Here is a 15,973-nt window from a genome sequence, read left to right as displayed (position 1 = left end):
TATGTACCTATTTGAGTATTTGGTACAGGTCATGGTTGGTCGGGCTTTTTCATGTGCCATGGACTGAGAAAATAATTTTAAACATGTGCGACGTGGAGAAAAAATTGAACTCGTGTCAACACACTCTGCTAGTACAAGATGGACCTGGCGAGTCTTGCCACGCCGTTTTTCCTATTGTCGTTTATATTGTCAAATTTCAAGAATTTATGTGTTTTATACCATCGTTTAACTACTGCCAAATTTCAAGACATGTAAATTTGGCTGATATATACAACAACGTGTGTTATGCAGCGATCAGGCCGCAAAGGATCCTTAACATTTCATGACTACGAGGAGGCCGAAACGGCCCTCCAGCCCCCACCGTCGCAACCACCACCACGACAGCAGCTGCCAAGGCAGAGGCAGGCGTCTCCTGTGCGGCCCCCGTGAAGGTGGAGGAGGACGCGTCGCGGCAGTACGACTTCCCCATGCCGCGCGCAGGGGCCTAGAGAAACTACGTCGAGCCCCTCCCATGGGCGCTGGCTTTCCCTGGTGCGGTATGTACTAGGCAGCGGTCAAGATCCCGCCAGAAGACAACTCCGACCACGACTACCATGCGATGGAAGAGGATGTCGACGACCTGACGGAGGAGAGGCCATCGTGTGCGCGGAGACTTCTCCTTGGCGGAGGAGCGGTCTAGGAAGCCGCCGCGGCGCCACCACCTCCCCAGGAGAACCTGCCGCCGCCTCCACCGGCGGCTAATGTGTGGCCGCCGCCACATGTCTTCATCGACCTCGGCGACGAGGACTAGGAGGCAGCTACTGGCCGGCAAGCACCCCGAAAGCGGGGATGTATCTACTTTTTTAATGGAAAACTGGGGACTTTCGGGCCCCAAATATATGTAAATTAGATTCATGCATGTTAGTTTTTGAGGGATTTGGTCGCGTTGGGGTTTCCTCCGACCGCGGCCTTATTCGTGTCCGCATGCCACCGCATCTGGACCTAAACAGACCGAAAAGTGGCCCAAGATGCGGGAGCTGTTGGATACGGCCTTATTTTTCTTGGAAGATGCCGCTGCTAGGTATCCAAAAGGAATTTTGTTTTCAAATTCACTAGGCTTTCCCAATTTAATCATCGATCATCCTATTTCCTTTATTCTAAAATAAAAAAGAAGATACAGGTTGACACAGGCGTCCATATATATACCCACATAAGCGGTGGCGCGAGAAAAGGCTTGGCAAACACCGCAACCATGCGGCAGCCCGATAACTTGTTTTGATCCATTATAAGGCACCTATTTCCGCGAAGTCCAAACAATAAGAAAAATTCTGATGTACTCCCTTTATTAGACTGACATGCAATTTAAGGAGAAATTAACCATGAATTTGGGCAACGAAATATAAATTATGTGCCAAAAAATAAACCATTAAAATGTCTTTTGAATGTCAACCTAATGGTATAATTTTTGTAAGTATGGTCAAGCTTTTTTAAAACTAGGTGTAAGGATAATAAACCAGCCTAGTAGGAGAAACATGAATTCACGACAACACAGTTTGTTTTCTTTTCTATGTTGGTGAGGGCTAGCCTACAGCCAGGTGTAAAGTTCGGATCCATCAGCTTCCTCCTCCAACCGTCCGATCCACCTAAGTGAACGATTCTCGCGCGTTTCGGTCATGATACAAAAACAGTGTATCAATTTTCTTAAAGTATGTAACATTTGTCTCCTATATTTTTTCTATAATCTATCAAATCCAAAAATTATGGTGCAAAAAAATTCGCCAAATGATACAAAATAATCTCGAATGTAATATTTTACTCAGCGTATGTACCATTTTTGAAAAAATGTTAAATCACTTTGCATTATTTCTATGCAGTATATCCAATAAGTTTGCCTAACTCATCTAACTCAGAAACACACGTGTAACATTGATGCAATTTGTCGGTATCATATAGACAAAAATTATTGTACGGCTTTGCTCATACTTTATCCAACGAAAATGATGGGCATATGTAACAAATCGCAACAAGTATGTAAGAACGGTAAAATCCCAAAACTTGCCCTCCTTCAACGACCATGGCAGCAACACCATGTCCGATTCGAGCTCGCCGGCGACAAATCCTCCACGCCGGAGTTCAACCAGAGACAACCGTACCCTCTACCAATCCGCCACGCCGGAGGTTCTCTACCCAATCCTCTCGTGGACATGATATCCATGGAGACACCGGTAGCTATGAGGTTGCCGGAAATGAATTCGTTGGTGGCAGGGGAGCACCCGCGGCCACGGCGGCCGGCGATAGGAGGAGCATGCGGCGGTAGCGCGTAGTCGGAACTGTAGCGGCGGCGGTTGGGGCAAGAGCTCGCGGTGGCGGGTGATGTCTACGCACGCTTCTATTCCTGTAGACAGTGTTGGGCCTCCAAGAGCAGAGGTTTGTAGAACAGCAGCAAGTTTCCCTTAAGTGAATCACCCAAGGTTTATCGAACTCAGGGAGGTAGAGGTCAAAGATATCCCTCTCAAGCAACCCTGCAATTAAGATACAAGAAGTCTCTTGTGTCCCCAACACACCTAATGAAGGAGATATGCCCTAGAGGCAATAATAAAGTGGTTATTATTTATATCTTTATGTTTATGATAAATGTTTATATATCATGCTATAATTGTATTAACCGAAACATTAGTACATGTGTGATATGTAGACAAACAAAGAAGTCCCTAGTATGCCTCTTAACTAGCTTGTTGATTAATGGATGATTAGTTTCATAATCATGAACATTGGATGTTATTAATAACAAGGTTATATCATTGTATGAATGATGTAATGGACACACCCAATTAAGCGTAGCATAAGATCTCGTCATTAAGTTATTTGCTATAAGCTTTCGATACATAGTTACCTAGTCCTTATGACCATGAGATCATGTAAATCACTTATACCGGAAAGGTACTTTGATTACACCAAACGCCACTGCGTAAATGGGTGGTTATAAAGGTGGGATTAAGTATCCAGAAAGTATGAGTTGAGGCATATGGATCAACAGTGGGATTTGTCCATCCCGATGACGGATAGATATACTCTGGGCCCTCTCGGTGGAATGTCGTCCAAATGTCTTGCAAGCATATGAATGAGTTCATAAGAGACCACATACCACGGTACGAGTAAAGAGTACTTGTCAGGAGACGAGGTTGAACAAGGTATATAGTGATACCGAAGATCAAACCTCGAACAAGTAAAATATCGTGTGACAAAGGGAATTGGTATTGTATGTGAATGGTTCATTCGATCACTAAAGTCATCGTTGAATATGTGGGAGCCATTATGGATCTCCAGATCCCGCTATTGGTTATTGGTCGGAGTGAGTACTCAACCATATCCGCATAGTTCACGAACCGTAGGGTGACACACTTAAAGTTGGATGTTGAAATGGTAGAACTTGAATATGGAATGGAGTTCGAATATTTGTTCGGAGTCCCGGATGAGATCCCGGACATCACGAGGAGTTCCGGAATGGTCCGGAGAATAAGATTCATATATAGGATGTCATTTTATGTGAATTAAAATGATGCGGAAGGTTCTATGGAAGGTTCTAGAAGGTTCTAGAAAAGTCCGGAAGAAACCACCAAGGAAGGTGGAGTCCCGGTGGGACTCCACCTCCATGGCCGGCCAACCCTAGTGGGGGAGGAGTCCCAAGTGGACTCCCCCTTAGGGGGCCGGCCAACCCCCCATATGGAAGGGGGGAATCCCACCCCAAGTGGGATTCCCACCCTAGGTAGGTTTCCTTTTCATATGGAAGGTTTTGGTTTCGGGTCTTATTCGAAGACTTGGAGTCCAACACTTGGGGTTCCACCTATATAATGAGGGGCCAAGGGAGGGGCCGGCCACCCCAAGACCACAAGCTGGCCGCCCCATTGAAGTGGCCGGCCACCCCCTCCCAAACCCTAGCCGCCCCCCTCTCCTCCATGTCTCCCGCGTAGCTTTAGCGAAGCTCCACCGGAGTTCTCCACCGCCACCGACACCAAGCCGTCGTGCTGTCGGATTCAAGAGGAGCTACTACTTCCGCTGCCCGCTGGAACGGGAGGTGGACGTCGTCTTCATCAACAACCGAACGTGTGACCGAGTACGGAGGTGCTGCACGTTCGTGGCGCCGGAAGCGATCGTGATCAAGATCTTCTACGCGCTTTTGCAAGCGGCAAGTGAACGTCTACCGCAGCAACAAGAGCCTCATCTTGTAGGCTTTGGAATCTCTTCAAGGGTGAGACTCGATACCCCCTCGTTGCTACCGTCTTCTAGATTGCATCTTGGCTTGGATTGCGTGTTCGCGGTAGGAAATTTTTTGTTTTCTATGCAACATTATCCTACAGTGGTATCAGAGCCGTGTCTATGCATAGATGGTTGCACGAGTAGAACACAATGGTTTTATGGGCGTTGATGCTCTTGTTATCTTTAGTTTGAGTACTTTGCATCTTTGTGGCATAGTGGGATGAAGCGGCTCGGACTAACTTTACATGACCGCGTTCATGAGACTTGTTCCTCGTTCGACATGCAACTTGTATTGCATAAGAGGCTTTGCGGGTGTCTGTCTCTCCTACTATAGTGAAGATTCAATTTACTCTTCTATTGAAAACATTAGTATCAACGTTGTGGTTCATGTTCGTAGGTAGATTAGATCTCTCTCGAAAACCCTAAACCACGTAAAATATGCAAACCAAATTAGAGACGCCTAACTTGTTTTTGCAGGGTTTGGTGATGTGATATGGCCATAATGTGATGATGAATATGTATGAGATGATCATTATTGTATTGTGGCAACCGGCAGGAGCCTTATGGTTGTCTTTAAATTTCATGTTGAGTAGTATTTCAAAGTAGTTGTAATAGTTGCTACATGGAGGACAATCATGAAGACGGCGCCATTGACCTTAACGCTACGCCGACGATGATGGAGATCATGCCCGAAGATGATGGAGATCATGTCCGTGCTTTGGAGATGAAGATCAAAGGCGCAGAGACAAAAGGGTCATATCATATCACATATGAATTGCATGTGATGTTAATCCTTTATGCATCTTATTTTGCTTAGAACGCAACGGTAGCATTATAAGATGATCCCTCACATTAATATCAAGATAATAAAGTGTTCTCCCCTCGTATGCACCGTTGTAACAGTTCGTCGTTTCGAAGCATCTCGTGATGATCGGAAGTGATAGACTCAACGTTCACATACAACGGGTGTAAGCCATGTTGCACACGCGGAATACTTGGGTTTGCTTGACGAGCCTAGCATGTACAGACATGGCCTCGGGACAACGGAAACCGAAAGGTTGAACACGAGTCATATGGATGATATGATCAACATGTTGATGTTCACCATTGAAGCTACATCATCTCACGTGATGATCGGTTTTGGTGTAGTGGATTTGGATCGTGTACCACTTAACAACTATGAGGGATGTTGTATTAAGTGGGAGTTCATTAGTAATTAGATTAAAACATGAACTAATTATCATAAACATAGTCTAAGTAGTATTTTGAATTAATTTGTAGAATTGGCATCCGTTTTTCTACCATGCACTAGTCTTATAATTGAGATAGAAATACTGTTAAAATCTGATAAGAAACTTTACGGATTGGTACCGTATTGTTAAAGAATCAAGAATTGATTAAGTCCTATTGCAAACTTTTAGTAAACCTCATAATTGTTGATTCAATGAGCTATGGTTTCAATTAGTACCTAAAGTTATCTTGTCTCCGTGAAACTTGAAGTTCAAATCTGTTTGAAAAGTAAGGAGCTGAAAATTTAGTTTTCAGAAATAATCAAGGTATGAGATATATGTGATATCTAAGACCTTATTGCAAGATGATAGAATATAAATTTGGTGAGACTACATAAACTCATAAGTTTTATGGGAATGTATGAAGGTTGAAGACGCCAGGCGTCACAATCCTCCAACTATTGGGGCACTAATAATATTCGCATATCCATGAAGTTATCATCCTTAGTATGCACCGTTGCTAAGACTCGTCGTTTCGAAGCATCACGTGATGATCGGGTGTGATAGATTCTACGTGTGCATACAACGGGTGCAAGCCAGATTTGCACATGCGAATACCAAGGTTAAAACTTTACGAGCCTAGCATGTACAGACATGGTCTCGAAAAGTCGTCATAATATAATGGATAAAATTATGAGTGAAATTGTTCATCATATTACAAAGTTACTAATAGTGAAATCTGAAACACTTGTCATATGATGATCAACTTAAAGTAAGAACCTCAAGGTTATTGGTATTTGACCAACAAACCTAGAAAGTGTTTTTCTGACTAATGAGAAAAGCTAAAAGAGAAACTGCAAAAGATATTTTGGCAAAAAGAAAAGAAAAGACTAGAAAGTCTAGCTCAGGTGTATATAAATGATATACATGTTATGGTTGTATTCCTAGTTAAGTCACACTATGAAATTCTTGGGTATTAGTACTATATTGGTTGGTATGAAGTGTCATACAAAACAATGCAATACAAGAATACAATGGCCTAAGTGACTGACAAGGAATATGATAGAAATGCACGTCTGGAACAAAAATAAAGTGTTATTATGTTCATCGTTGGCATTCTATCTAGCCTTTAGAATTTATAATAAAGAACTTAATAAATGTTATTCTGCTCTGGTCAAATGAAAACAATGAGTTGTTCAAATTATGACATTACTCCATGTAAGATGGATAAGTTATTATAAATCTTAATGGTGAAACACACATACATAACACTGACGCTAAAATGCCATAAGGCAAATGATTTGAATTCCACTTATTTGTGGAACCGCCATTTAGGTCATGTTAGAAAGGAACGCATGAAGGAACTCCATGCAAATGGATTTTTGGAGTCATTTGATTTTTTGAATCATTTGGCGCTTGCAAATCTTTTCTAAAGAGAATGATTAAAATACCGTTCATAGGCCAAGAGTTGAAACGGGCAACTAACTTAGTGAAAACATACATAATGATATATGTGGTTCACTGGGCATAGTTGTGTGCGGAAGATTCTTCTACTTCATGAAAACTTCCAACAATGAATTGAGTATATATGTGGATATATTCAATAAGGAAGAAGTTTGAAACATTTGAATGGATTCAAATAAATTTCAGCATGAAGTGAAAATCATCGTAATAGAAAAGTCAAATATCTATGATTGGATCATGGTGGAAATATTTGAATTACGAGTTTTAGCGAACATCTAAGAGAGTTATGAAATTGTTCTACAACTCACGTTTCTTGGAGTATCATAGTGATGATAAAGTATCCAAGAGATGTATCCAAACCTTGTTGGATCAATGATGAGATAAGATATTATGACGCCATTATATTTTGTGGATTATGCTTTAGTGACTACCGCTTTTACACTAAATAGAGCATCATCATGATCCGTAGAAATGACACCATACGAGTTATGGCATGGGTATAAACCCTAATAGTCCTTTCTTTAAAATTTTGGTCTAAAAGTTTACAACCAAAATCGGATGAATGTCTTTGTTGGTTATCCCAAAGAATTGATTGGGAATTCTTTCCACCATGAAGTAAACGACAAAAGTGTTTGTTAATGTTACTTGCTTATTTCCAAGAAATTGTTTTCTAGCGAAGTATTTTGAGTGGGAGGACAATAGAACTTGATAAGGTTTATGAACCTGAGCATAATGATCAAAGTAGCGCAGCATCGGAATTGGTTCCGGAAGCGGCCACAACGATCATGGCTCCCATGACTACAAAGTGTTTTAGCCATGGAGATCGAAGTACATATTGAACCTTGTAGGTATGGTTTACTTTGTGATCAAATAAATGATTTGTGGACAAAGGATTGATTTTGAACAATGATAAACCAACTACAAACAAAGAAGTTATGATGGGCCCTAACTCCGTTAAAATGGCTATACGCCATGAAATCCATGATAGATGAATACTTTTTGAAAGTAAATGGATCTATAGACTTGGATGAAATATCCTTGAAGAAGCTCGACTTGTCGAAAAGTTGTTTACGACAAAATTCAAAGAGTTGACTACGATAAGATTAGATCTTCCATAACAATGCTTATAGTCTATGTGGATTATTCTAGTAATCACTACATATTTCTTTTATGAGATATGCTAGTAGGATGGCAAAATACATTACTTATCAGAAGTGTGTATTAAAGGTGTATACAAGATACAACCAAAAGTTTTGCTGGTCCGTGGAATACTAGATAGGTATACGAACTTCAATTGGATGAAGTAAGTATCGCGGAGTTGGAATCTTCACTAGATGAAATAGTCAAAGAGTTTTTGATTTCATCAGAGACGGTGAAGAGGCTTGCATTTGCAAGAAATTAAGTGGGAGCGCTAAGACATATTTATAATACTTTATGTAGGTGACATATAGTTGGTTATAAATGATGTAATTATATACTTGATTAAAAGGTTTCATTGAGAAATTAATTTCAATGAAAGGATATGGACTGAAACATATCTAGTGTCAAGATCTATGAAGATAGATTGAAACACAAAATAAGTTTAAGTCAAAGTACATAGAATGGATATTGAAATAGTTCAATATAGAAATATTAAGAAAATGTTCTTGTCATGTGAAGTTTTAACAAGACTTGAGTGTATCTGATACTCAATGAGTAAAAAACACATGAGTGATTATGGATCATGAATAATATGTACACAATCAGATGTCCTGTGCTCTAAAATGTTATGAGTATATACCAGAATGATTCATGAGATGATCATTGGACGACAGTAAGAGTATCCTTGAGTACTTTAGAAGAACCAAGGATATATATATAGTTTTGTATGGAGAAATGACAAACAAATCGCTGTAAGGTGATTACACCGATATTTGTTTTGTCACATATAAAAATAGAATTTCAATCTCAAATTAGACTAAGTGTTGTTTTAAAGGTAGCACAATGAGCTAGAAGTTGTCTATGTTAGATTTAGAAGAGTTCTAAATATTGTGACGGATTCTACAAACGAAGGCAGAGTATGTCATTGTTTTGACAAATGACTGAGGATGTTGAGTCAAGAAGTTCTTTGAGAACTTGGTGTAGTTCCGATAGTGTCAGAACTTTGAAGCTATATTGTATGTGACAATATTAGTGACTTATTTCAGACCGCGGAAATAAGGTTCCACCAGAAGATCAAACATATTTAATGCCAACTCATTTGGAAATGAGTGATGCGTTGAGACGCAAATGAATTACAAAATACATACGTTTCTGAGCGTGTCAGATCCGTTGACTAAAGCTCTCCCTAGGGCAAAGCATGACCAACACCAGAATGCCATGGGTGTTAGGTATATTACAATGTAATCTAGATTATTGACTCTAGTGCAAGTGGGAGACTGAAGGAGATATGCCCTAGAGGCAATAATAAAGTGGTTATTATTTATATCTTTATGCTTATGATAAATGTTTATATATCATGCTATAATTGTATTAACCGAAACATTAGTACATGTGTGATATGTAGACAAACAAAGAAGTCCCTAGTATACCTCTTAACTAGCTTGTTGATTAATGGATGATTAGTTTCATAATCATGAACATTGGATGTTATTAATAACAAGGTTATATCATTGTATGAATGATGTAATGGACACACCCAATTAAGCGTAGCATAAGATCTCGTCATTAAGTTATTTGCTATAAGCTTTCGATACATAGTTACCTAGTCCTTATGACCATGAGATCATGTAAATCACTTATACCGGAAAGGTACTTTGATTACACCAAACGCCACTGCGTAAATGGGTGGTTATAAAGGTGGGATTAAGTATCCGGAAAGTATGAGTTGAGGCATATGGATCAACAGTGGGATTTGTCCATCCCGATGACGGATAGATATACTCTGGGCCCTCTCGGTGGAATGTCGTCTAAATGTCTTGCAAGCATATGAATGAGTTCATAAGAGACCACATACCACGGTACGAGTAAAGAGTACTTGTCAGGAGACGAGGTTGAACAAGGTATATAGTGATACCGAAGATCAAACCTCGGACAAGTAAAATATCGCGTGACAAAGGGAATTGGTATTGTATGTGAATGGTTCATTCGATCACTAAAGTCATCGTTGAATATGTGGGAGCCATTATGGATCTCCAGATCCCGCTATTGGTTATTGGTCGGAGTGAGTACTCAACCATGTCCGCATAGTTCACGAACCGTAGGGTGACACACTTAAAGTTGGATGTTGAAATGGTAGAACTTGAATATGGAATGGAGTTCGAATATTTGTTCGGAGTCCCGGATGAGATCTCTGACATCACGAGGAGTTCCGGAATGGTCCGGAGAATAAGATTCATATATATGATGTCATTTTATGTGAATTAAAATGATGCGGAAGGTTCTATGGAAGGTTCTAGAAAAGTCCGGAAGAAACCACCAAGGAAGGTGGAGTCCCGATGGGACTCCACCTCCATGGCCGGCCAACCCTAGTGGGGGAGGAGTCCCAAGTGGACTCCCCCTTAGGGGGCCGGCCAACCCCCCATATGGAAGGGGGGAATCCCACCCCAAGTGGGATTCCCACCCTAGGTAGGTTTCCTTTTCATATGGAAGGTTTTGGTTTCGGGTCTTATTCGAAGACTTGGAGTCCAACACTTGGGGTTCCACCTATATAATGAGGGGCCAAGGGAGGGGACCGGCCACCCCAAGACCACAAGCTGGCCGCCCCATTGAAGTGGCCGGCCACCCCCTCCCAAACCCTAGCCGCCCCCTCTCCTCCATATCTCCCGCGTAGCTTTAGCGAAGCTCCGCCGGAGTTCTCCACCGCCACCGACACCAAGCCGTCGTGCTGTCGGATTCAAGAGGAGCTACTACTTCCGCTGCCCGCTGGAACGGGAGGTGGACGTCGTCTTCATCAACAACCGAACGTGTGACCGAGTACGGAGGTGCTGCCCGTTCGTGGCGCCGGAAGCGATCGTGATCAAGACCTTCTACGCGCTTTTGCAAGCGGCAAGTGAACGTCTACCGCAGCAACAAGAGCCTCATCTTGTAGGCTTTGGAATCTCTTCAAGGGTGAGACTCGATACCCCCTCGTTGCTACCGTCTTCTAGATTGCATCTTGGCTTGGATTGCGTGTTCGCGGTAGGAAATTTTTTGTTTTCTATGCAACGTTATCCTACACCTAATACACTTGTCAGATGTATATGTGCACTAGTTCGGCAAAGAGATAGTGAAATACAAGTAATATGGATGATTGTAAGTAGTAATTGCAATCTGAAATAAAAATGGCAGCAAGCGAACATGTAACAGAACTTGTTGGAAACGGTGTTTCAATGCTTAGAAACAAGGCCTAGGGATCATACTTTCACTAGTGGACACTCTCAACAATGATCACATAAATAAATAACTTCTCTTCACTTGTGCTACTCTTAAACACTCTCTTGTTGGATAACAAACACCATTCATTGTGTAGGGCTACAAAAGCACACCTCAAGCCGGAGTAAACAAGCTCCACAACGTCCGGAGTTCATATTAAAGTAACCTCTAGAGTGCATAATAGACCATTGCAATTTAGACCGAGTACTGACATAGCATACACTCTGTCACCAATAGCTATGAAAGGGGGAATAGATCACATCAATACTATCATAGTAATAGTTAACTTCATAATCTACAAGAGATTACAATCATAACCTACGCCAAGTACTACATGATGCACACACTGTCAACTTTACATCATGGAGGAGGAATATACTACTTTAATAACATCACTAGAGTAGCACATAGATTAATAGTGATACAAAGCTCATGATCACATAAAGATCACACCATGGGAGAGAGAGATGAACCACATAGCTACCGGTAGAGCCCTCAGGCTCGGGGGAGAACTACTCCCTCCTCATCATGGGAGTCAGCAACGGCGATGAAGATGGCGGTGGTGTCTATGGAGATGACTCCGGGGGCAATTCCCCGTCCCGGCGGCGTGCCGAAACAGAGACTTCTGTCCACCGAAACTTGTCTTCGCGATGGCGGCGGCTACGGAACTCTTCGTGGAATATCGTCGATTGTGGTAGGGTTTTCGCGACGGGCATAATATATAGGCGAAAGGGCGGAGTCGGAGGAGCCAGGGGGTGGCCTCCCCACCTGGTGGCGCGGCCAGGGAGGGGCCCACGCCCAGGTATGGTGTGGGGCCCCCTTGGCCCCCCCCCCCCCCCCGTCGGCCCTTCTCTGGCTCTCCGGGTCCGTCTCGGCAAAATATTGACTTCCGTCTTCGTGGGGTCCAATTCCGCGAATATTTCCTGTGTAGAATTTCTGAAACCAAAAACAACAGAAAACAGGAACTGGCACTTCGGCATCTTGTTAATAGGTTAGTTCCGGAAAATGCATCAAAATGATATAAAGTATGAATAAAACATGTAGGTATTGTCATAAAACTAGCATGGGACATAAGAAATTATAGATACGTTTGAGACGTATCAGCGGGAGCGTGCAGTGGCGATGGGGATTCGGTGGCCGGGGCGCGAGCTCGCGGCGATGGCAAGAGCGCTAGGCCTATCGGGCGGGGCAGCCAGAGCGCCGGCGCCCGGCGGGAGTGTGCGTGGTGCGGCCCGCGATGCGCGCGAGAGGTCGAACCTGTTGGATAATTAGGCACAATTTCCTTGATTAATTCCAGAATATTAAGCATGACGACAGTAACTACTAACATGTGAAACTCGAACATACTAGATGCATTAATCAACATGAATAGTAGCAGGGCAAACGGTACAACATTCATTGCTAAATAGATCGAGATATGTAGCACGTACCGATCTGGTGCAGGTGGCGGCGGAGGTGTAGGAAATGATGTCGCAGCAGTAACGTTGTCGATGACAACGATGTTGACGACGGGAATGACGGGTCGAAGTAGACGACGTTGAAGACGACGGTAGGCAGCACCGCCCGACTTGGATGGAAGGCGACCCGTGATGAAGAAGTTGAGCAGTCGCGTAGAGCGCTTCCCAAAAACCTAATGCGCCCTCTCCCGTACAGGATCGCAAAGGCAAGCGGTTCCAGAGACCTGCTCTCCCATTCGCTAGTGCACGCCGGCGAGCGGGATAGAGTAGGCTACGATGGCGGCGCAAGCAGAGAGAGGTGGAAACCCCAACTCGTGTATTCGATGTGTTTCTGCGGTAGCCGGGCAAGAGATTATATAGGCTCAGGAAACCCTAGAACAACATGGTACACGTCCACATCGCGCGCATGTTCGAGTAGGTTACAGATAGCCCACGGTTAGTCTCGGTTCGAGGCTCAATCCACTCACCACGAGCGCGGCGCGCGTCGTGACGTGTTGAGACGAGTGTGGACGAGGAGCGCGTGTGTACCACTCCTATTCTTACTCGCTTACTAGTGGTGGAACAACTCACCTTATAAGGTGGTCTAACTTCCTCCCAACTTTTTATGTGGGACTAAACTTCCGACCTTTTACCACTCCCTAGTGAGCTGTCACCAACTTGGCCTCAAATTCACAAGGCTGTCACTATGTAGACTTTAAGATTTATGGCAAAGCTGAAATACTACATGGGCCAAAAATGATTTAGTCCATTTATTTCAACAGAACCGGCTGATGCATTAGCTGGTTGTTGATAAGAGTTTTCCTTCTAGGTTTGGGCCTACCCAACCTGACACTTGGTGCGTAGTTAACCCGATCCATGGAGGAAAGGAAACCGTAGACTAAAGACGTGCAGATCTGATCCACTTCTTTCCGTCTCCATCTCGATCGGCGATGGCCGGCGACGACCGCATCTCCCACCTTCCCGACGATCTTCTGCAACATATCCTCTACTTTGCGCCTGCCAAGGAGGCTGCGTCCACCAGCGCGCTCGCGCGGCGGTGGCGCACGCAGTGGCTGTCGTCGGGCGCCGTCAACCTCGACACGTCCTCCTACCCCGGTCTGTTGTATCGCAAGCGTCCCGCCTTTGTGCGCGACGCCGACGCGGCTCTCGCTGCCCGTGGCCGCCGTTGGCCCCTCAGGAAGCTCACCTTCCGCGTGGAAGGCAACCACCGCGACAACATCCGGCTATTCCTGCGGCACGGCGACGACATCAAAGGCATTGTGCTCACGCACGTGGCCGCCCGCTCCGTCGAGGAGCTCTGCATCGACGCCCGCCTCGAAGGTCGCCCCGATGGTGTGTATTACGACCTCAACGTCCCGTCGCTGCCGTCCGAGAATCTCCGTGTGCTGCGCATCTCCGGCTGTAGATACCTCAAGATCCCTCCGGTCAGCGTCCCCGTCGCGCTCCCGCGGCTGGAGGAGCTGCGGATCCACTTCTGCTATGACGTGCAGCTCCAGGGTCTCCAACGCGTCATCGACTCAACGCCGCATCTCGCCGTCCTGGACCTGCACTCCGTATGCATCTATTCCGAGTACGACGTTCCGGCTGCAGCTGTAGACTATGGCTCACCGCCGCCGGCAACACTCCGCTGCTCGTCCGTCACCGCCCTCGTGCTGTCGGATTGCACCTGGATGGACCGTCTCCATGGAAAAGACACGACCGGCGTAAATCTGGACGCGCCGATGCTGCGTTGGTTCAGATACAAGCCGAATTTAAACTGCCCGGTGGCGTTGAAATCACAAGCCACGAGCCTCACACGATTGGACATAGACTTCTGCCATGATCCGTGCGCTGCCACACATGACCAAATATGGGCCTCCTTGTGGCAATGTGTTGAAACATTCAGCAACACCAGGGTCTTGAAGCTGAAATGGAGCGACATCGAGCACGTCAGCGGTAGCGAGACGAAGAAGGTTCAACTCCCCGGCAGCAACATGGTACTCTTCCACAATCTCGAGCGCCTCGAGCTGGAGGTGCACTATATGCCCGGACAGAGCAAGGCCGCCGGGGAGGCTATCGCCTACATCCTCCGTTGCTGCCCTGTGATTAGCAAACTCCGGCTTAGTCTGAGCACGACATTGGAGAAACATCATCGCTATGCAGACGCCTACAGAGTAAAAGATCAGCTGGATTTCGGTAAATCAGTCGATCAATTCTTCTCGCGTCACGGACGAAAGAACCCTATGATCACCTACGAGGTATGTGATCATATCCACGGTTTGAGTGGGGAATCCTTCGCCTGCCTCCAGAGTAGCCTGAGATCCGTGAGCTTGCGGTTTCGGAGGGAGAAGACCGACATTTTTGGTGTGCGACTGGTCAAATTTTTCGCGGAGAATGCCATGGTTCTCGAAAAAATGTACATTGACGACGGGAACCAGAAATTGCACGAGCACATTAATCATACAGTTGGCAGATGGGTTGCTAGTTCATCCTCGGGCTTTGCAGTTTTACCACTTGGAAGTCATTGGCAGTAACTCTTCCAGTGATGCTTGTACCCCATTAATGCCCTGAAGCAGTAGATCTGAAGTCCAAATCGTTGTTGCAGACTTTACCACCTTGCCTCAGATTTTCTAGGAACACCATGATAATTGTTTCCTCTGCTTCTTAGTGGGAATTCTGTCCTTAGGGTGAGAAAATATTCAAGTGGCCGGGGATCCTTGCCACTGATGAACAAAAACAGACTACCGTCACTGACGGTATGCAGGTTACTACCATTCTAGAGTCTTGTGGTTGTGGAGTATCCGGATTTCCTACTTCTCAGGCAACCGAGAAAAAGCGTTTTCTCCTACAAATGAAGTCTCAGACATGTATGGTTGTAGTGTTGTGAAACAGGGCAATGAAGAATGAACAAAACGACGGCACAACTGGATGTTGATCAAAACAGGGAATGCTGATCCCTTAATTGTATCGCATGCTCCGTTATTGGCTACAATGTAAAATCGTTCAGATAAGAGCAAATAATTCGACAATGACTTGCTGTTATTCTTTTCTATCATTCAGTAAGTTGATTGATTGTCAGTACATGTAGAGCTCTTTTTTTCTGACGAACCAAGAGCAGTTGGAAACTTGGACTCGAGCATCTTCTATTATCAGCCAAGGATCGAGCATCTTTAGATATCAGTTCATCCAACAAAAGATCAGTGTCAAATATGTGTT

At 44.4% G+C, this 15,973-nt stretch overlaps 1 protein-coding gene across 1 annotated transcript; it reads left to right on the top strand.

Moving 5' to 3' along the window:
- The first annotated feature begins 13,597 nt into the window (after positions 1 to 13,597).
- LOC127295410 (F-box/FBD/LRR-repeat protein At5g22700-like) lies at positions 13,598 to 15,973 on the top strand. Its single transcript, XM_051325349.2, has one exon. The coding sequence runs from the start codon at positions 13,708 to 13,710 to the stop codon at positions 15,289 to 15,291; it is 1,584 nt and encodes a 527-aa protein (XP_051181309.1). The 5' UTR covers positions 13,598 to 13,707; the 3' UTR covers positions 15,292 to 15,973.

Source organism: Lolium perenne, chromosome 4, assembly GCF_019359855.2.
Source record: "Lolium perenne isolate Kyuss_39 chromosome 4, Kyuss_2.0, whole genome shotgun sequence".
NCBI classification, from domain to species: Eukaryota; Viridiplantae; Streptophyta; class Magnoliopsida; order Poales; family Poaceae; genus Lolium; species Lolium perenne.
The sequence above is the reverse complement of the archived record's forward strand: the minus strand, read 5'-3'. Positions and strand labels throughout refer to the sequence as shown.